General features: G+C 42.4%; 1 protein-coding gene across 7 annotated transcripts in view; it reads left to right on the top strand.

Moving 5' to 3' along the window:
- The first annotated feature begins 131 nt into the window (after positions 1 to 131).
- The window catches only part of Enpp2 (ectonucleotide pyrophosphatase/phosphodiesterase 2), a 122,619-nt gene continuing 103,379 nt past the window's right edge, over positions 132 to 19,371 (top strand). For 4 of the 7 annotated variants that reach the window (XM_063264324.1, XM_063264323.1, XM_039079978.2 and 1 more), the window contains exon 1: positions 132 to 347. In XM_063264324.1, coding sequence (XP_063120394.1) covers positions 132 to 347 — 216 coding nt within the window. Of the gene's footprint in view, positions 348 to 13,964; positions 14,107 to 19,371 lie in introns of those variants that run through there. The other 3 variants (XM_063264326.1, XM_063264328.1, XM_063264325.1) reach the window with 3 other exon arrangements.

The following is a 19,371-nucleotide window of genomic DNA, read 5'->3' as shown; positions in this document are numbered from 1 at the left end:
CGGCGCGGTTGGGGGTGGAAGTGTGAATGGCGGTGCTTGGACGCTGGGTCTTCAACGTCCGGACACTTTTCCTTCCCTAAAGCCATTTTAGTCAAAGGTCATGTGTGTGTCCTGTCAAAGGCCAGCTTCCAATGGAATCACTGTCCCCCGGGGATAGCGGGCCCCCTGACTCCATCTGCCTTGGAGAAATCCCAAAAGCAAACGGCCCAGCGCAAACAAGCGCAGTCAGGAGCCGCGGTGCCGGGCTCAGCTCCCAGGTCCCCGGCCCGCAGCCCAGGCTCTGTCCGCAGCGCCCTGGCTGGAGCGAGGCACCCGGACGCCGCAGCATGAGTCGCCACGCCGATCGGGTAGGGTAGGCAACCCCTCTCTGCGCGTGCTCTACGGCTTGGGGCTCCTGGGTCACGGCGGCTGCACGGTGCAACCAGGGCAATCCTTGCAAAGGGGCCTCGGCAGCAGCCGGAAAAAACGTCCGGGGTTGTTGGGCTGCCTTCCCGTGCCCTCAGCTGGACCGGGTTCCAGGCTCACAAACGCGGAGCTAATTTTGAGTTGTCCTTGCCAGAGTCTGTTTGGCTTTGCAAATGCGTATCTCGTTTCTGGAAAACAAGCCAGTGGAAGCTGCAGAGGGTCTAGGGATGAGTCTCAGCTCACCACAGCTCGAGCCTTTGGTGAGGGAGCGAGCCCCTTTGGCCAGAGCCAGTCGCAGGGGTCTATGAGCTTTGTCCTCCTCGGACAGCCAACCTCCCTGGCCTTCTTGTTTGTGACTCCTTGGACAAGCGCTTGGCAAGGCTGGGGAACTTTAAAGCAATCTATTTCAGTAGCGTTCTCTTTGCTCCTTCTTACTCTCGCAAGGAGACAGATCATTTTTTCTGAGTGGGAAAGCCCTTCCCTGCAGCCAGATCCTAGGAGCCAAACTCAGCCCCTTTGTACTTTTTCATTTGAACAAGTCCTTCAGACGGATCTAGGTAATTTTGGTTAAGTATAGCGGGCGGGTTTCTCAATTGATCTCGGGTGCTTTTGGTCTGGAGTTGGAAGTCTCCTAGGGCACAGCAGACGGGCAGCAAGGAATGGGTGGTTAAAGGGGTTCAGAGATTGCTGTGTTTTCACTCTGGTTTCAGCTTAATGGGTTAAGCAGGGAGCCATTTCTCACTGATAAAGGGGCAGAAAACAAAACCCTTTCTAGGATTTGTCTATGCCTTTAGCACACACCCAGTCCCACTGAACCAGATTTCCTGCAATGCTTCAGGTGTTTTCTGAACGTCTGATCCTCTCCATGGGGCCACTTCCAGCTGCTATTCGGCATTTTCTCCTTGAAAGGGTGGATGACAAGATCTCACTGTCCTTATTTCCTACTTGTTCCTTCATATATAGTCAGGAGCCTTGGTCCACCACTCTGAAGACCATCTTTTGTTGGAGCTGTCAAAAGCCTCTGCACCAAAAACTAGAGAATTTGAAAGTCCTCTTCTTCAGGCTTTTGGGGCCATTTTGGATAGCTGGCTATTCCTTCTCTTGTGTTTAGACTTTTAGATTCTGTAATAACCCACCTCCTTGTTCTCTTCTGCCCTTCTGAGTCACTACTTAATGTCTTCAAGGGCCCCACTCCAGATCTATCAGTGTGCCCTCTGGTCTCTCCTCGACTCTTGTCCCTTGCCATCCAGGAGACTACATACATCATCTCATTCATTCCAACAGCTTCAGCCACTGCAGGCATACATGGTGTCTGGAGTATAGCCTTTCTCCTAAAACATCTCCCATTAGGTTTTCCACAAAGCATCTCGAAGTCAAAAATGTTCAAAACTGAATCTGTCCTCTCCATTCTTCCTCCTGCGCTGCTCTTCCACTCTTCGGATGGCATCCCCATTATGTCCGACGCAGCAGGGTCACCGTGGGTGACTTATCTCCTTCCTGTCTTCCCCATTGGATGAAGTTCCCATACGCACGTTCTTGTTTGTGTTATGTATTGCGTCTCCTTCGTTGTTCGAGTTCAGGAACTCTGGCCACAGTCTCACGTTTGCCTCATTTGGAGCCGTGGCTGCCCAATCTGTGCCTTTATCTACATCGGTTACTTTTTTCATTGCTGTGGGGTGGAGGATTTACTTCGGTTCACTGTTAGAAGGGATAGTGTTCGTTCTTATAACCGGAAGGCTGGGACTAGGGGTGTGAGGTGGCTGGTCACGTTGCATGCATCTGAAGTCAGGAAACCAGGAAGCCAGGAGCCAGGTGGGTGTGGGTTTGCGGGTCATGCTGGAGCTGAATAGTGGCCCTCAACTAGATTTTTCTTTTCACTGTTTCCAATCTGGGACCACATCCTGTGGGATAGCGCTGCTTATATTTGGGTTGGATCTGTGGGTTTTCTGTCCTTTCTGGAGACACACTCACAGACATCCACAGGTGTGCCTTTCAGGTGATCCTAAATTCAATCAGTATCATTGTGTCACCTCATTTCCGTACTGTGTCAGGTGTTCCTAAAGTGAGGTGTGGTCACAGACATGCTTTGTGAGATGTCTCTAGTGAATTTTTGTGTTTTTCTTTTAAGAATGACGTTGATGTGTACAAGTTCTCCCCAACTAGCCTTTTTTTTTTTAAAATATGCATTGGTGGTTTTCCTGCATGTATGTCAGTGAAGGTGCCAAGACCCCTGGAATTGAAGCTACAGATAGTTGTGAGCTGTCATGTGGGTGCTGGGAATTAAACCCAGGTCCTCCGGAAGAGCAGCCAGTCCTCTTAAAACACCGAGCCACCTCTCCAGCCTTTTACCTTAATCATTGCTCTCCTCCCACTCACTCCCCAGCCACATTTCATGCGTCATTTTGCACATTTCACACACACTGTACACAAAGCAGGCACAGTAAACTCAGGTCACTGCCCTCATTTAAAAAAAACAAAACAAAAACCGACTCAGCTGATTGGCACCTTTTTTTGGAAACTTCCCAAACTATCAGCTCCTCTTCCAGAATGGGTTAGCAACCTTGCCACACTCTCCTCACTCTTGCTTCCCTCCTATCATCGTTCCAATTCATTGCAGACTTCTAGTTATCTCCCCCCAGCAGGCAGTTCACAAACACAGAGCAACTGCTTTTGTCTCACTGTTATTTTTGTCCTAGGATCTTTAGATCTGAATGTCCCCTGTCTCAGTTGTGATGTTTCATGAATTCTTGGGATTGATTTTCCTTTCCTGCCTGCTTTTCCTCCCCCTCCCTTTCTCTCTCCTTTTCCTCCTTCCTGCTCATTCTCCTCTCCCTCTGTTCCATTGTCCCCCTTTTCTTCCTCCCTTCTCCTCCCATTTGCTCCCCTCCAATTCTCATCCCTTCCTTCCCCTCTATTCCTTTCCCCTCCTCTCTCATCCTTACCACCTTCTCTCCCCTCCCCTCTCCTCCTCTCTTCTCCCCTTTCACCTCTCTAGGTCTCATGTATCCCGACTGACTTCAGACGTGCTATGCAGATGATGAGATTCTGATCCTCCAGTCTCTTCTTCCTGACTTTTGCTATACAGGTGTGCATCATTGCACTTAGTTTTATGCAACACCAGGACTGAAGCCAGGGCTTCATGCCAACTGAGATATACTCACTAGGCTAAGAATGCTTGTGAATTCATTTGGAGAGAAAAAAACCTTATAAATGTGTGTGTGTGTGTGTGTGTGTGTGTGTGTGTGTGTGTGTGTGTGTGTATACAGGAGAACAACTTTGTGGAGTCAGTTGTCTCCTACTTTCTTAGGGGTCTGGGGCTTGAATTCACGTCATCAGGCTTGTATAGCAAGCATCTTTATACAAGGAGCCATCTTGCCAGCATCTGTTTTGTGGATTCTTATGTAGGGGTTAAGAATGAGTGTTCTGTTCAGGGATTGGACTAGAAAGTGAAAGTATAACAGCTTATGAGATTTTTTTCCTGAGACACCATAGGGTAGAGAATAAAGATTCATCGTATCGACAGGAAAAGTCACAGTCTTTCAATTATTTTAAGCAGGAAGGGTTTAGAATTTCTGGATATTTGAGATAATGTTCCAAGTCTCTACTGTATAATCCACATCTGAATTTGGAGGCTTCTTCTATCCCAGCATCTACCCTATCTATCCCAAGGCATGAAAGGCTTTTAAAGTTTTGCTTCTGTTGACTTTAGGAATGCAAAGAAATCCTTCTTGGGCTGCAGCCCAGCGGGAGAGATGGACATGGAAAGAGAAGGTACCTGGGGCCTCTGAATGGCCATGGAGAAAAATCTCCAAGAGCTCTCTAGAGAAGGATGGAGATTCTGGGAGACTACAAGTGAGAAAATGTGGCTCTGATTTTCCAATGAGAGAGCTATGTGTTTGGAAACTCTGAGAGGTGAATAGTGATTGCATTCTATAGGGAGTTATTTAAACCTTAAGCTGTTCTTAAGCTTTGTGGGGCCACAGTTCTTTTGAGGTTTGGATGCTCACTACTCTCTTAGGGAAAAAATGTACAAAAGACTGCACACAGCATTTTGAATAAACTTGTAGTGGGATTCATCCAAGTCTGTCCTTCAATACCCTTGAGTTGTTAAGGACTTCTGGCTAAAATATCTTTAATCAAAGGGCTAATTAATTCAGTGGGTATTTGGAAGAAGGGAGTAGGTGGTGGTTAGGAGCCAGCATAATCAAATTATGCATGTTTTCTGTTTTTGAGAGGATCCTGTGTAATGTGTGCTAATGACCATGAACTTGGAGTCATAGGACCTGGGCTCACGTCTCTACTCTGGCAATCGCTAGTTGTGTAACTTTTTGCTCTGAATGGTTATTTCATTATCCAATTTTTAAAAGGATAGTTGGAATTTTAGCTATAATGAAGCATTTGAGCTAAGCATGTGGGCTGTGCTATACTTAAAACTAAGAAAGGATGAGGGAAGAGGAGGAGGATACATCTACAGAAGGGGGGACGGGTAGAGAGTGAGGAGATGGAGAAAGGAACGGACGAGAATTGTTCAGGAGAGATGTATTTAAATTTTAGAAATTTAATCTGGCAGTAAGATCGATCATAAGATGTTGCTCCTAAAATTAAAGTTAAGTTTAGAAAAAAGAAGTCTAGAATAGCAAATATAGAAGATGAGAGTCATTTTACTCTGTATTGTTCAACCTTTAGAAGATCATGTCTCGATCTGAGTGCTACGTATTGACTTATTAGCAATTACTGTCTGAGCACCCACTGTAAGTCATCCACTGTGTTGTAAAAGGCAGACCAGATCACATGGAGTTTGCAGTGTGAAAACGTGGGCAGGGAACAGGCGGCTTTAATTTGATGTTATACTTTGACAGAGGAAACTTAAGTCCAGATGGAGCTATATAAGAAGGAGTATTAAATCCAAACTTAATCGGGCCGAATGAACTGGAGAATCGTTGTCTGTCTACACCGAGACGCAGAAACTGAGTAGAGAAAAACCAGGGTGAAGTGATAGAGGAAACAAGATTTCAAGATAGATGATGCACCCTCAACAGGTTGAGAGCAATGGGGGCAGTCAAGAAACTGAGAGGAATAATTCTGAGAGGTAGAGGATAAAAGACGCTAGGCTAGGAGGAGTAGCGAGGAATGCTATCTAAAGCTACTGAATGGTAGTTAATCATTAAGAGAATGGGAACCAGTGAAGGCTGTAAGCAAGGCTGCACGGTAATCTGTTTTACGTTTTGTAAAGACTAGAGAGTGGACAGTAGGCTGGAGAGAGTGAAGGAAGAAGAAGAAGAGGAAGAAGTAGAAGAAGGTAGTGATGATGGTGGTTGCGATGATGATGATGATGATCATGATGATGGTGATGATGGTGATGGTGATGGTGATGATGATCATGATGGTATGGTGATGATGGTGATGATGATCATGATGGTGATGGTGATGATGGTGATGGTGATGATGATCATGATGGTATGGTGATGATGGTGATGATGATGATGATCATGATGGTGATGATGGTGATGGTGATGATGATCATGATGGTATGGTGATGGTGATGATGATGATCATGATGGTGATGGTGGTGATGGTGATGATGGTGATGGTGATGGTGATGATGATGATGATGATGGTGATGATGGTGATGATGGTGATGGTGATGATGATCATGATGGTGATGGTGATGATGGTGATGGTGATGATGATCATGATGGTATGCTGATGGTGATGATGGCGATGATGATGATGATTATGAATGTGATGGTGATGATGGTGATGGTGATGATGATGATGATGATGGCAGGGTAGGCACACTGGAGGCACTGTAATATGTAATCAAGGAAAGACGGTGACCCCAACCAAAATGGTAGCTGAGAAGATAAAAAAAAGATGGGTCAGTTCAAAAGCTCATTTGGAGACACAAAGTAAGTGATGAGAGACTGCAGGGATGCTGTAGGAAGGATGGGTGCAGTCCTTTTAATCTGTAAAACGGAAGACTTAAAAAGTTACTATACCTATCTTTATGTCTTTCATTTTGATGTGGACGGAAGATTAGCATCTCCTGTCTTGGAGATGGAGGACACTAAATTTCAATTAATTTAGTAAAAAATTTCCTGATAGATTTTCCAAGGTAACGAGTTCCTTGTTATACAACTATTCTAGAAACAGAGAGTCAAGGATAAGGGTGGGTAGGCAGGAGGGTACCGTAGTTTCTGTTCTTAAGATTCCAAAACTTGCATCCGTTTCCCAGACAGAATCTGTAGGCCTGGCATTTTAGTGCCACTGTGTTTACCTAAGTCACATCCTCCACCAGGAATAACCTTCCTTCCCGCACCGTACATCCTCACTGAAAATACACTATTTCCTCAAGTCCTACCCTGTGTCACACCACACTCTTTATGAAGAAGCCCTTGCTCCTCTTCCTCTTCTCTGATTCACATTTGTTCTTCTTTGTCTTCTTCCTCTCCTCTTCCCTCTCCTTAAGCCTATTCAAACACGGGCAGTTGCATTGTCTTACTTAGTATATAATTATTTTTATATTTATTTAAATTGTCCTAAATTACTATCTTCTACAAGTCCAGCACTGCAGTCTGTGATCATTTCTGTAAACCAATGGGGCGAATGATGCTTTGCCTAAGGCAATAGCCTTTCATAGGGAAAGTTTTGTTTATTAAGAAAAAAGGTACATTTGGCTGGAGAGATGGCTCAGCAGTTCAGAGGACTTGTTGCTCTTGCAGAGGACATGAATTGGGTTTCTGCATCCAAATGGCAGCTCACAATTACCATTCACTCAGGTTGTCAGCTTCTGTCCTCCACAGATGCCAGGCACACATGTGGTGCACACAGACACACACAGGCAAAATACTCATGCACATAAAATAAAATAAAAAATCCAAAAATAGGTATATTTTATTATATAGGCAATGCATACAATGTCTAGAAAGAGTTGATTGAAAGAAAGCATAAAAAGAAGCAAAGGAGATCATCTAAAGTTGCATTACCTAGACATGAGCATCGTGACAGGAGGTGAATTGCCCTTCTATGTTTTCGTGTACACGTATGTCTTAAATCTGGAGTCACGCTTAATTTTTTGTAAACTGTTTTGCTCCTGAAACAAACCCTGTGCTATTAAAAGTTTTTTTTGCAAACATGAGTGAGATCGCATCTTACTTTATAGTTATTTTGTGGTTTCTTTAGTGAATCTTCATAGCTGGGCATTAGAGTATTTGCGGTTTTTTGATGCAACATGTAACGTTATAATTAACTCCCTGTAAAACGACCCTCTGCAACCATGCTACATGAAACATTAACAGTTTCTAAAACAACTAATCCAATTCATGACTGAAGAGAGGATGCTGAGCATTAAGGAAACACAATTTTTTAAAGGCACCTTAACTTAACTTTTTTTTATATTTTGAAATTTTTAGCTTATTAATTTTGCTATATATTTGTTACATATACGAGTTTCTGTACATCTAGTTTTAGACCCAATTGGAAAGCATCTGATCTGGAAATGTATCAACAACCTGTGGGTCTTGGAAGGAGGGAGTGATAACTAGTAAATTATCTGAGCCAGTAATTGAGTTTGAAGTCTAAGCACTTGGGTGACTGAATAGTGTGAAACGAATGACTGCTTCTAAGCTGACTGGATGAGGAAGTGAAGACAGAGCTGCTGTAGAATAGAGGTAATTCTCTGGAAAGATGGACACTGGCCAGCATTTTGGTGTTTGGAGAAGGTGGAAGGCCGTGGACTTGGATCCTTATTCTAAAGTAAATAATGTCATTCCAGACACTCAATAAGCAAGAACATTTCCATTATAGAGTCGAATGCTGTCATCAGAGGAGAAGCAAGCCTTATTAGGAAAGTACTGTGACTCCATGCGGTCACTTTCAACAGACTAAATGAAAGATGTTATTACGGGTTGAATTTGTATTCTGTGCTCCGAGTTCATGTGTTGGAGTTTTAGACCCATAGACCTCACAGTGTGACTTTTTTTTGGAGATGGGTTTTTAGAGGGGTTGTTAAAGCAGGTCGTGAGCATGTGCCCTAACCCAACAGGATGGGTGTCCTTACACAATGAGGAAGTGTGAGCATAGAGACACCCATGGAGGATATGAAGAGGCACTGGGTAAAGAAGGTGATGGTAAGCCCAGGAAAGAGATCTCAGATGAATCCAGTCTACTGACTGACGCACTGCTTCTACACTGCCAGGTTTCAGGTTGTGTGCCAATGCAAATCTATTGGTTCAGCCACTTTTTAATTAATTAAGTAAGTAAGTATAATTTTTTGGTCATTTTCATTTCCACTACCGTCTTTCATCCCCTTCTTTCCTACAGAGACTCTTTTTTCTTTCTAAAAAAAAATCCCCTCAGACCTTCATCTCCTTCTCCATTTTTCTTGATTCTTGAGTTTTACCCTTATTTCTTGCATGAGCATGAATTGGGAGTTATTTACTAGAAGGTGACAACTTAGCAGTGGCTATGTGAAAAAAATGACACCCCCATTCCAGCAACCATTAAGTCCCGCAATCCCTCAGGGGAGGGCTGAGGCATCTGGAGACCCTCCCCCATGCATAATGAACATATGTTGGGCACAGTCTTGTGAGGGTCTTGTGCAGGAGCCACAGCTACAGTGAGCTCACGATTACGATGGCTGAGTCCTATCCAGAAGACTCTGGTTCACAGCCTTCTCCCCAGCCTCTAGCTCTTAACTCTTTCTACCCTATTGATCAGACGGTACCTGGGCCTTTGAGGGAGTGGTATAGACAATCCTATAGGGCTAGTCACCCCAAAGTCACTTTCTCGTCACGTGTGGTTCAATTACTTCCTGCGATACTTTGTTATGGCACCTATAGGTGACTGACACACACTTTCTAGTTTCATCCTTCCCTGCGTGTGTTTTGTCTGGTAACACTCAGCTCAGTATTTGTTTTCAGTCACGAGATGTTCTGATGTTCACCCCCAGATTCTGATGTTCAAATGTGAATGTAAGACGTCAGTGTTTGGGGGCTTCAACTTGTAAAGGATTTTTCTCTCCACAATGGCTTTGAACTGACAGTGCTTGCAGAGAGAACTATTTCTTCTCCACTCAAAGGATTTGATGACTGGCAGGATAGGCTTTCTCAGTATACAACTTGGTTGCCGACAAATCTAACTGTAAACCTTTGGATTTATTGGATATAATTGAGTTTTTCCACCATTAATACTGTTCACATATTAATTCAACACGGTGACATGAGGGGAGCCTAACACTTTTCTGGAAGCTGCTTGACTTTCATCAACAGGAATAAATGCAAGATTATTGCACTTTTTCCTTGGGTGACCTAAGCTTGTTCTTGGCACCCATGAGTGTGAAACACAATGTTTCAGTGGCTTCTACCCAGGGGAGTTATTAGTTCTGAACCTTGGGGTTAATTCCATAAGAATGCAATTCCTTTCCTTCCTTTGAGAACAAAATGTTGCTTGTGTTGATTATCCCTATTGTGTGTTAGAGCCAGACTTTTCAAAACAGTGAGCCGTAGTGATCTATAGATAGGACATCAGATTTAGGGAAAACTAAATACATAAAAACAAAACACACCAGGTTGCTCCAGTTAATTTCAATATAGACAGTGAATACTTTTAAATAATGTTTTCCCATTGTTAAAAATATTTTTAAAATGTATCTAGCAACTGTATCTGAAAGGAACTATAGAGAAGAGAGTAGACTCACAATGTTTCATAATGTCAATATTTCATAAGTCTATATGGAAATTGTACATTTATTTTAGTAATACTTCAGACGCTTTTTGACAAGGTTAAATGCCTTTGGATTTAATTGGGGTTTTATTTTACCTTTTGTGTCCAGTTTGAAAGCACTTGAACTACATGTGGGCTAGCTACTTTGATGAGTTGTCTTCTAGGGGTCATGCAAAGCACTTACATCAGTTATCTCATGGGACCTTCAAAACCAAGGCTTAGCAGGGCTGGAGAGATGGTTCAATGGCGAAGAGTACTTGTTCCTTTTTCAGTGAACTAGGGTTCTATTTCTAGAGCTCACAAGGTGGCCTACATCCTCTTGAAATTCGAGTTCTAAGGGATCTGGTACTCTCTTCTGATCTAAACACACACACACACACACACACACACACACACACACACACACGAGAGAGAGAGAGAGAGAGAGAGAGAGAGAGAGAGAGAGAGAGAGAGAGAGAGAGGGAGAGGGAGAGGGAGAGGGAGAGGGAGAGGGAGAGAGAGAGAATTCTTGAATTGTTTGTTAAAAATAAATATAGACATATATATAAAACACCCAAACAACACAGAGCTGGAAAACTATAGCTTATTGGACAAATATAGTCATACTTATTGGTTTGTTTGCTTTGCTTTCATAAGCATTGAGTCAAAGTTTATTTCACACTTGCAGGATAGGATACATAAAAAAGAAGAATGTTTACCACAATGCCAATTTTGTTTTAAAAAAGGAGCTTTATTTATTTATTTAAAAGGACAGGGTCTAAGGATGTACAATATGGTGTCCTAGGCTCAATGTCCAGCACCACATAAAGTGGTTTATAATCCTAGCCTATAATCCTCGAGTTTGAGAGATAGATTCAGGAGGAGGATCGGGAATTTAAGATCATCTTCAACAACATGAAGAGTTCAAGGTTAGCCTTGGACACCAGAGAACCACCCTGTCTTGTTTGAAGGAGGAAGGAGATTAAGAAATATATGAGACAAGAGAGGGTGGGGTATGGGTATGATTAAAATACATCATATATATGTATATATATGATGAGAATATATATGTTTGAGAATGTTGTTATCAATTATATTATGAATTAATTATAATATCAATTATATTATGAATAATAATTAACACATGCCAATAAAGACATTTAAGAAACTAATGTCAGGCTTGTTATCTCATCACAGTAATCCTATCACTTGGAACATTGTGTGATTGTGATGAATCAGTCTAGGACACAGAAAAAGATCCATTCTCAAACAATCAAACAAACATACACAAGAAAATAAGTGGGCTGAAGAGATGACTCTTTGGTTAGTAACACTGGCTACTCATCAGAGGACCCTGGTTCAATTCTCAGCACTTATATGCCAGTTTACACCCATCTGTAACTCCAGTTACGGGGGATCCTATGCCATCTTCTGGCTTCCAGGCACCAGGCCAACACATACTACCCAGACATGCATGCAGGCAAAACAGCCATACACATAAAATAATTAAAATTTTAAACTTAAATAAAACAACACGGTTTATTTTGTTTAATAATGGTTAACTTAACACATTAGCTGTATCAGAGTTCCTGATTGAGAAATTTCGCTGTGGGGTTGACTTTACCTTTCTAATTAGTTCCCGCATAATAATTCTCACGCTGTTGATCAGAGGATCTTAACAAAGCTGTCTGCCTGTCTCGTACCTGTTTATGTGCTTTCTCTTTTACAGTGACAACACTGTTTCCTTTAAAAAGGTTTTTGTTAGATTTACTGAATGTGTTGTTGTCATTCTCATGTGTAGGATAAACAGAGTGGATGCCTGAAAGGATAAGTAACTGTGGAAAGATTCTCAGTAAATCTTAGAATTCACCAAACTGTCTGCTCAGACTAACACCGAGCAAGAGGTAGAGTGTGCATTTAATTTGTCCTAACTTTAACAACAAGGAAACTGATTTGTGATTAAAACTGAGTCCATCCCTCAGATAAACCTGATAGAATGGAGTAATGACTAAGAGCTCGGGTTCTGTCCCCACACTGTCTAAATCGCAGCTCTGTCACTTAATTTTTCTGTACCTTTCTTCCCCTCATAAATGAAAGATGATAGCAGAAATAGCTATTTGCATGATAAAATGAGATTGCTTGTCAAATGAAATAATGTGAGTATTGGATGTGCAATACGAAAGACATTCCTAAATTTATTTCAAATCGTGATGATTTTAATCATCATTTTATTTTTGTAAATTTTAACTTACATGCATGAATATTTCACTTGTGTATATTTACGTCCATCATACATGTGCTTGGTGTTCACAGTTCTTCAGGAGAGGGCCTCAGATCCCCTGAAACTGGAGTTATAGATTGTACACAAAACACCTCCCATAATGTCAGAGTATCTCAACCAGAAAGTGCACAGAGAGCAGTGGTACCATCTGTCAGGTAAGGAGTAAGCAAGGGAATGCTCCAGCTTCTTTGTAAGCTATGACTTTGGCTGTTCAGTCTCTTGGCTAGCCTACAGCCCATAGGAAGGGACTGTTGGGAGGCTCTACCAGCAGCATTCATCCACTGCTGGCTGGGCCTGGACCTTTTTTTTTTCTTTTTGCCATCATCTTTGATATTTATAGTCTCAATATTAGCTCCTAGAGTCTCCAAATTGACTAAATGATGCCATCAGAGCTTCCCAGGAGGAATCTTCCTGAATAATACAGGAGAAGCCATTATCTTCAATCTGCAACTTGATGATGAGCTACAAATAGGGAAAGCAATCAACTTGTCTTAATATTTCTCACTCTCCTATGTGCTGGGAATGGTAATGCTTGCATGTTGTATATCAAGCTGTTTTAACTTTATTTCTGTTTCTGTGAGAAAATATCCTGAGGTAAAGCAACTTAGAGGAAGAAGGGTTTATTTAGCTTACAATCCCAGTTTGCGGTTCGTTATTGTACAGAAGGTTCAGAGGCAGGAGCTTCAGACATGTGGTTACAACGCAGAAATGAACGCTCACATGCTGTCTGCCTGCATATGGCCAGCTAGCCTTTTTTCATATTCTCTCTCTCTCTCTCTCTCTCTCTCTCTCTCTCTCTCTCCCCCCGCCCTCTCTTTCTCGATTTATTTTGTTTTATCTCTATGAGTATATATACATGTATTTCTGTGTACCATGTGTGTCCACTCACAGAGGTTAGAAGAAAAGATCAAGTCCCCCAGAACTGGAGTTCCTGACACGGTGGTTTACAAGTGGGTGCTAGGAACAGACCCCAGCCAAGAACAGCAATGTTTTTAAGCATCGAGTCATCTCTCAAGGCCCAGCTTTCTTCTCTGTTACATGGCTCCTGGCTCAGCCTAGGGAATGGTGCTGTCCACAGTGGGCTGAGTCAATTAACAATTAAAATGGTCTCCCTCTTCTCCAAGATTCTAGGTTGTGCAAAGTGACATTTAAAGCAAACACCACAAAAACATATTGATCTGAGGCGATTGGGAGTCATGGCTCTTCCCAATGCAGAATGGGCATGGTAGCCTTGAAATGTTGTGTATGAACTGTCAAATGAAGATTTAATATGAAGTGACTCAAGTCCCAGTTATGATGCCAGAGGCTCTGCTGAAGTGAAACAGAAGCAGGACTTTTGCATCATTTGGATTCCTAGGAACAAGAATAAGAAAGTAGCATTATTTTTCTGGGATTGGGCCCAGCGTTTCTCTAGAGTCTTGAAAATACTTGACAGCTGTGGGCTTAGGGGAAGGGTGAGCACAGTAGAGAGAGATGGAGGGAAATGTCTGCAGTATGTCCCAAGGACTGTATTAGTTTCCTTTTGCTACTGTGATGAACACCACGAACAAGAGTGACTTATAGAAATACAGCTTTTATTTCAGCTTATGGTTTCAGAAGAATGAGTCCATCGTGAAGGGGAGTTGTGGCAGCAAGTGGTAGGCATGGTGTCCAATAGGAAGCTGAGAGGGCTCGCCCTCAACCATGTCATGAAGCAGAGAAGGACACCTGAAGATAAGGTGAGATCTTAAGTTCTCATTTCCTGTCCCCAGTGACCTACTACTCCAGAAAGGCTCTACCTCCTAAACCTCTCCAGATAGTGTCATCGACTGGAGAGCAAATATTCAAATGCCAGACAGAGCCTTACGGGACATTCTCATTTAAGCGGCCATAGGGACCAAGACTGCAGGACAGTCCCCGTGATTCATTTTCTTGTGTGCCTCACATCTTTACACTGCATTTTCTTTTTTCTATCTCTTCCTTCAGCATATACCTCTTTCATTAATTTATTCAGCAAGTGTTTACTGTATGTCTCTGTGCACCAAGCATTGTGTAAGGCCTGGGATGTAAGGGGGAAGACAAAGCCTGGCTCTCCTCAGTCCAGTGGGGACACACACCAGCCAGGAAATAGACAAATGCCATAAGACTTAAAAATGGTGAGGGGCAGAAGACATCAAAACCAAGACAGAGGGGACAGGGTGATCAGGGAAGGCCTCTGTTGGCTCGGACCTGAGGGCTTGACAAGAAGAAAAGTAAGCTGTGACTTTCAAACCCAGTCAGTTAGTAAGCAAAGGTGTTGAAGCTGGGGTATCGATTTACCTGATTTTTTTTAAATTAATTAATTTTTATTTAATTTTTTCATTCAATATATTCTGATCATGTTTTTCCTCTCCCCGAGTTCTCTCAGCTACTTCCCACCTCCCTACCCACCCAACTTCCAAGCAAACAAAGAAAAAAAAATCAAATGAAAATCAAAACAAACTAAAAACAAGCAAACAACAACAACAACAAAACCATGTTAGGCAAAACACACAAAAACAATACAAAGAACATACAAGGAAACAAGGAGTTTGTTTGTACTGGCCAACTACTCCTGGGCTTGGAGTCTGCCCTGACTTGCAATAGGTATATTCAGTGACACTCTACTGGAGAACACTGATTTTTTTTTCTTTCCTAGCAGGTATCAACTGCAAACAGTTCTTGGTCTGGGGTCAGACTTTGTGTCCACTACTCCATACTGGGATCTTGTCTGGTTTGAACTTGTACAGACCTTGTGCATCCTGTCACAGTGTCTGTGTGTGTGTGTGAGACTCTTAAGGATTGCCTAGTTTTCATAATATCTTTTAATAAGCATAAACACTCTCAAATATTTCTATTTATCTGTGCAGCAGCTTGAACAATGGGGAGAAACAGTCATGTCTTTACTCGCCCATTCTGATGCCATGCTGTGCATGGAAATGCTGAATCCAAAACCCTTTGTGCAGCTGGGAGCACCATGGGCCGGCCTTGCTGAGAAAAGCATTGTTTGGCTGGAGGTGGGATAATACAAGAGTGTCCGAGCTCATCAAAGTGATTACAATGCCCCCTTTACTCCATAGCAGGACAGCTCTCAATTAACATGCAGGGCACACACGGACCACTTGCAGATTGCTTTCATTCTTAGACAAACAAGAGTCTAATAAATTAAGTGCTTTCATTCTTAGGCAAGCAAGCGTCTAATCAATTAAGAGATGTGTGTGCCCAGGTCACAGGTTTGGTTGGGAGTTGAAGTTAGATGGATTAATAATTAATAAGTTGCTATTGCATTGAGAACAGTATTAGTGGCTTTGTCAGTGTTCTCATCTCTCCACTGGCAGAGGAAGATGAGAAGAGCTGAGAGCTAGAATTGGTGGTCCACCTTGTCTGTTCGGATTTCTATCTGGAAGCCCAATTCTTTCTGTGCCAGACATTGCTGGACTTTTTGTAAATGACGGAGGTGCAACCTTTGTCTTGAAGAAGCTTGCCAACATAATCATTGCAGTGGAGAAAGTGTGGTGAGGAGGAATTGGGCTCTTTGAACCATTCAGGCTGGGATCTGACCCTCTCTCTACCACCATCTAACTGTGAACTTGACCAAATGGTAACAACTTTCTGATTCTTCATTTCCTCACTAATAAAAATATATATGATAATGCATAGAAACATCTAACTTATGATGTGGAAATGTCACTCTTGCTATGTTTCTTATTATTGTACAATCCTGCATCACATTCTGTCACTGACTGGGTGACTATGGGCCAGCCACTCAAACTGCATGTTATAATCATTCTCACGGGCTCACCACCACAGCTTTAGAGCAGAGTCCATGCTACCATTATTCTTAACACCTTGTTCTATTCTTTAGTCATTACTCTTACCAGTAGCCACTGTATTTATTTATACAGAGTCCTTTCTCAGTCAGCAAGAGTGGCTGAGAAAGCTCCCTGAGCAGGTATTTGCTGGGTGTTTTTGGACTTGCTGATGTCATTTGAGCCTAGAATAGTTCCAAGAACAATCATGCCATAGGGTCACACTGAGCATGGTGTTGCTATTGAGGTTAGATTATGAGGTGTGTCTGAGATAAAGTCACAACGAGTGGTCACTCCCAGCTCTGACTGTTGGCAACCCTTGTTCTTGGTGTCTCACTCAAACCGTGGTGTAGTTTGTCATACAACAGGGTCATCATTGATAGTACGATCATGAGATGGATTGCAAAAATACACGTGTCAGAATTATGATCAATTCTTAGGAACAAAAAAAGGTAAGAGCTACAGGAAAAAGAGAGTGAACTGGGAATAGGTGAGAAGCGCACCTTTTCTTACCAGAACCCATGGCTACCAGTCTATGACTAACATTTACCCACGCCTCAGACTTAGGAAGTGCCCCAAACCAGCTGCACCAGTCAGATGACAGGGGAAGAGTGTGCCAGGAAAATGACCCCAACTTCTCTGGTAGCAAAATGAGAAATGACCCTGGACAGAATCAATTCTGTCTCCAAACCGTCAAGAGTCCTCACAAACAATTCCTCATGCCCTCTTCTAATGAAAGGCAGGGGGAATTTTGTTAAAGATAATACAGCTAACATGCTGCAGCACACTGTACAATGTACAAAGAGATTCTCAGAAGCTTGCCTCTGGTCAAGCAGACCTGAATTTGAATGGTGGCTTTGTCCCTTGCTGGGTGTGTGAATTTAGGCAAGTGACTTAAACTTCTCTGTGCCTTGGAAAATAAGTTCAATCCATGATGGACTTTGCAGGGTCATTGAAAGTGGTTAGTGAGATTATTTCTGTTCAATGTCAAACATTCTATGGGCTTCATTTATGGCAGCCATTGTTATAAGCAATTTACACTATACAGACAATTTGATCCAATCTCTACAACAGTGTAAAGAAGGTTTTGTGATTCTTTCCATTTTCATATGAGGACCTGGAGGTCTAGTGAGGTTTCCCAACTCACTCCAGGCCACATGGTCAGGAAGCATCCAAGTTCTGATCCTGGCCAAGGTTGACAGCCCGGTATTTCGGTAATTAGCAAGTTGTATAACATTTCTCCCAAGAACAGCAGAAGTTTAGCTGGACAGAGGAAGGCCCAGAATGTCTGCACCCTCTTGCATAATGCTTTGCTGGCAATCTGAAGTTGTTGGATTCAATAAATATGCGGGCTGACTGTTTACAAGGCATCCTGAAAGAGCTACATGGATCGAGCAGACAATGCAAGGTCAGCTTGTATTGTTCTTTTCTAGATCACTCCAGAAGGATATTGCTTCATCTCTCCTCTATCAAAAGATTCTGAGAAAGGTGTTTCTCCTTTTTATTAAGCCCTTTCCTGTCACAGACATAGGTAAATAGACCATATCAGGTATCTATTGATCTAAGCATTTTCTAGTCTCTGTACAGATTTATCCTGAGATGGATTATCTAGAACAAGAAGATACAGGAGTCCTTACTTTCCCCTTACTTACCAAGAAAAAGAAACAAGTCTGTTTAGTTTACTTTGGATACTCTTTTCTGGTTATTACATTGAGACAAATAGATTCCTTGAGAAGGTTTAACAGAGAGGGAAACAGTAGGTACCTAGAGTTGGAAAGGCTCTTAGATGGTGTTGACTCCATTGTCCTCTAATTGAGACATCGTGTATGAATTCTTGAACAGTCACTGAGGGTTTTGTTGTTGCTGTTGTTATAGGAAGAGTTATCTCACCGTTTACCAGCTCCCTTTCCCATCATACTCAACAGGAAATGTGAGGCTCACAGGATAGCCTGCAAAGTCCTGCAGGCACCCGTACTCATTGTGATAATAGGTCTTGCTGTTTCTCTGTTGCAATTCATCCAGCCACACTGACCTTCCTGTACATATCAGGCTCCCATAGGGGCTTTACACTTACCATCTCTATGAAGAAAATCCTGGACCTTCCCTTATTTTTTTCCAGGCTTCTGATCAAATGTCATCCTTAGAGACATTTGTCACTGTCTAATTGAATGTACTCTATTCTAGTTTCCTTATCAATTACCAACCACCAGATACTACATTTCATCTCTTACCAAAATTCCCCATTTTGGCACTTCAGTGGCAGAAGCTGTATCCTCAGGTCAATACATATATTAGGTACTCAATAAAAGCTTGTTGAATGAACAAATGAACAAGAAACATCTCAATTTTACCCTTCCATGCTTCTCTTATGGCTCCTAATCTTTTTCAAAGATTTATTGTATTTCATATGTATGTATATGTATATATGTGTATATGATATATATGTATGTGTGTATGTATATGTACCGTGTGCATGTCTGGTCCCAATGGATCTTCTGGAACAGGAGTACCAATGGACCCCCTGAAACTGGAATTACAGACAAATGTGAGTTGTCATGTGGATGCTGGGAATTGAACCCAGGTCCTCTGGAAGAAGAGCTAATGCTCCTTACTACTGAACCATCTCTCCAACCCCTTGGAGTGATTTCTTAACATGACATACCCAGAGGTGTCTGCATAGGTGTCACCTATTAAAGGAGTCTAAAATCAGGCAGAGTCATTAGAACTATAGTCAAGCATGGGTCCCTATGGAACTTGCTTTTCATAAAACTCCCAGGTGCCTCTTGCAAAAGTCATTGTTAAGGTGGTCCTCTCTTTACATTGATGTATATTTCAAGAAGGTTATTCCATGTAGATTAATCTCTCTGTCTCTGTCTCATTTCTTCTTCTTCTTCTTCTTCTTCTTCTTCTTCTTCTTCTTCTTCTTCTTCTTCTTCTTCTTCTTCTTCTTCTTCTTCTATTAACTTGAGTATTTCTTATTTACATTTCGAATATTATTCCCTTTCCCGGTCTCCGGGCAAACATCCCCCTAAACCCTCCCCCTCCCCTTCTTTATGGGTGTTCCCCTCCCCACCCTCCCCCATTGCCGCCCTCCCCCCAACAATCACGTTCGCTGGCGGTTCAGTCTTAGCAGGACCAAGGGCTTCTCCTTCCACTGGTGGTCTTACTAGGATATTC

The sequence above is a fragment of the Rattus norvegicus genome, chromosome 7 (assembly GCF_036323735.1).
Source record: "Rattus norvegicus strain BN/NHsdMcwi chromosome 7, GRCr8, whole genome shotgun sequence".
Taxonomy (NCBI): domain Eukaryota; kingdom Metazoa; phylum Chordata; class Mammalia; order Rodentia; family Muridae; genus Rattus; species Rattus norvegicus.
The sequence above is the reverse complement of the archived record's forward strand: the minus strand, read 5'-3'. Positions and strand labels throughout refer to the sequence as shown.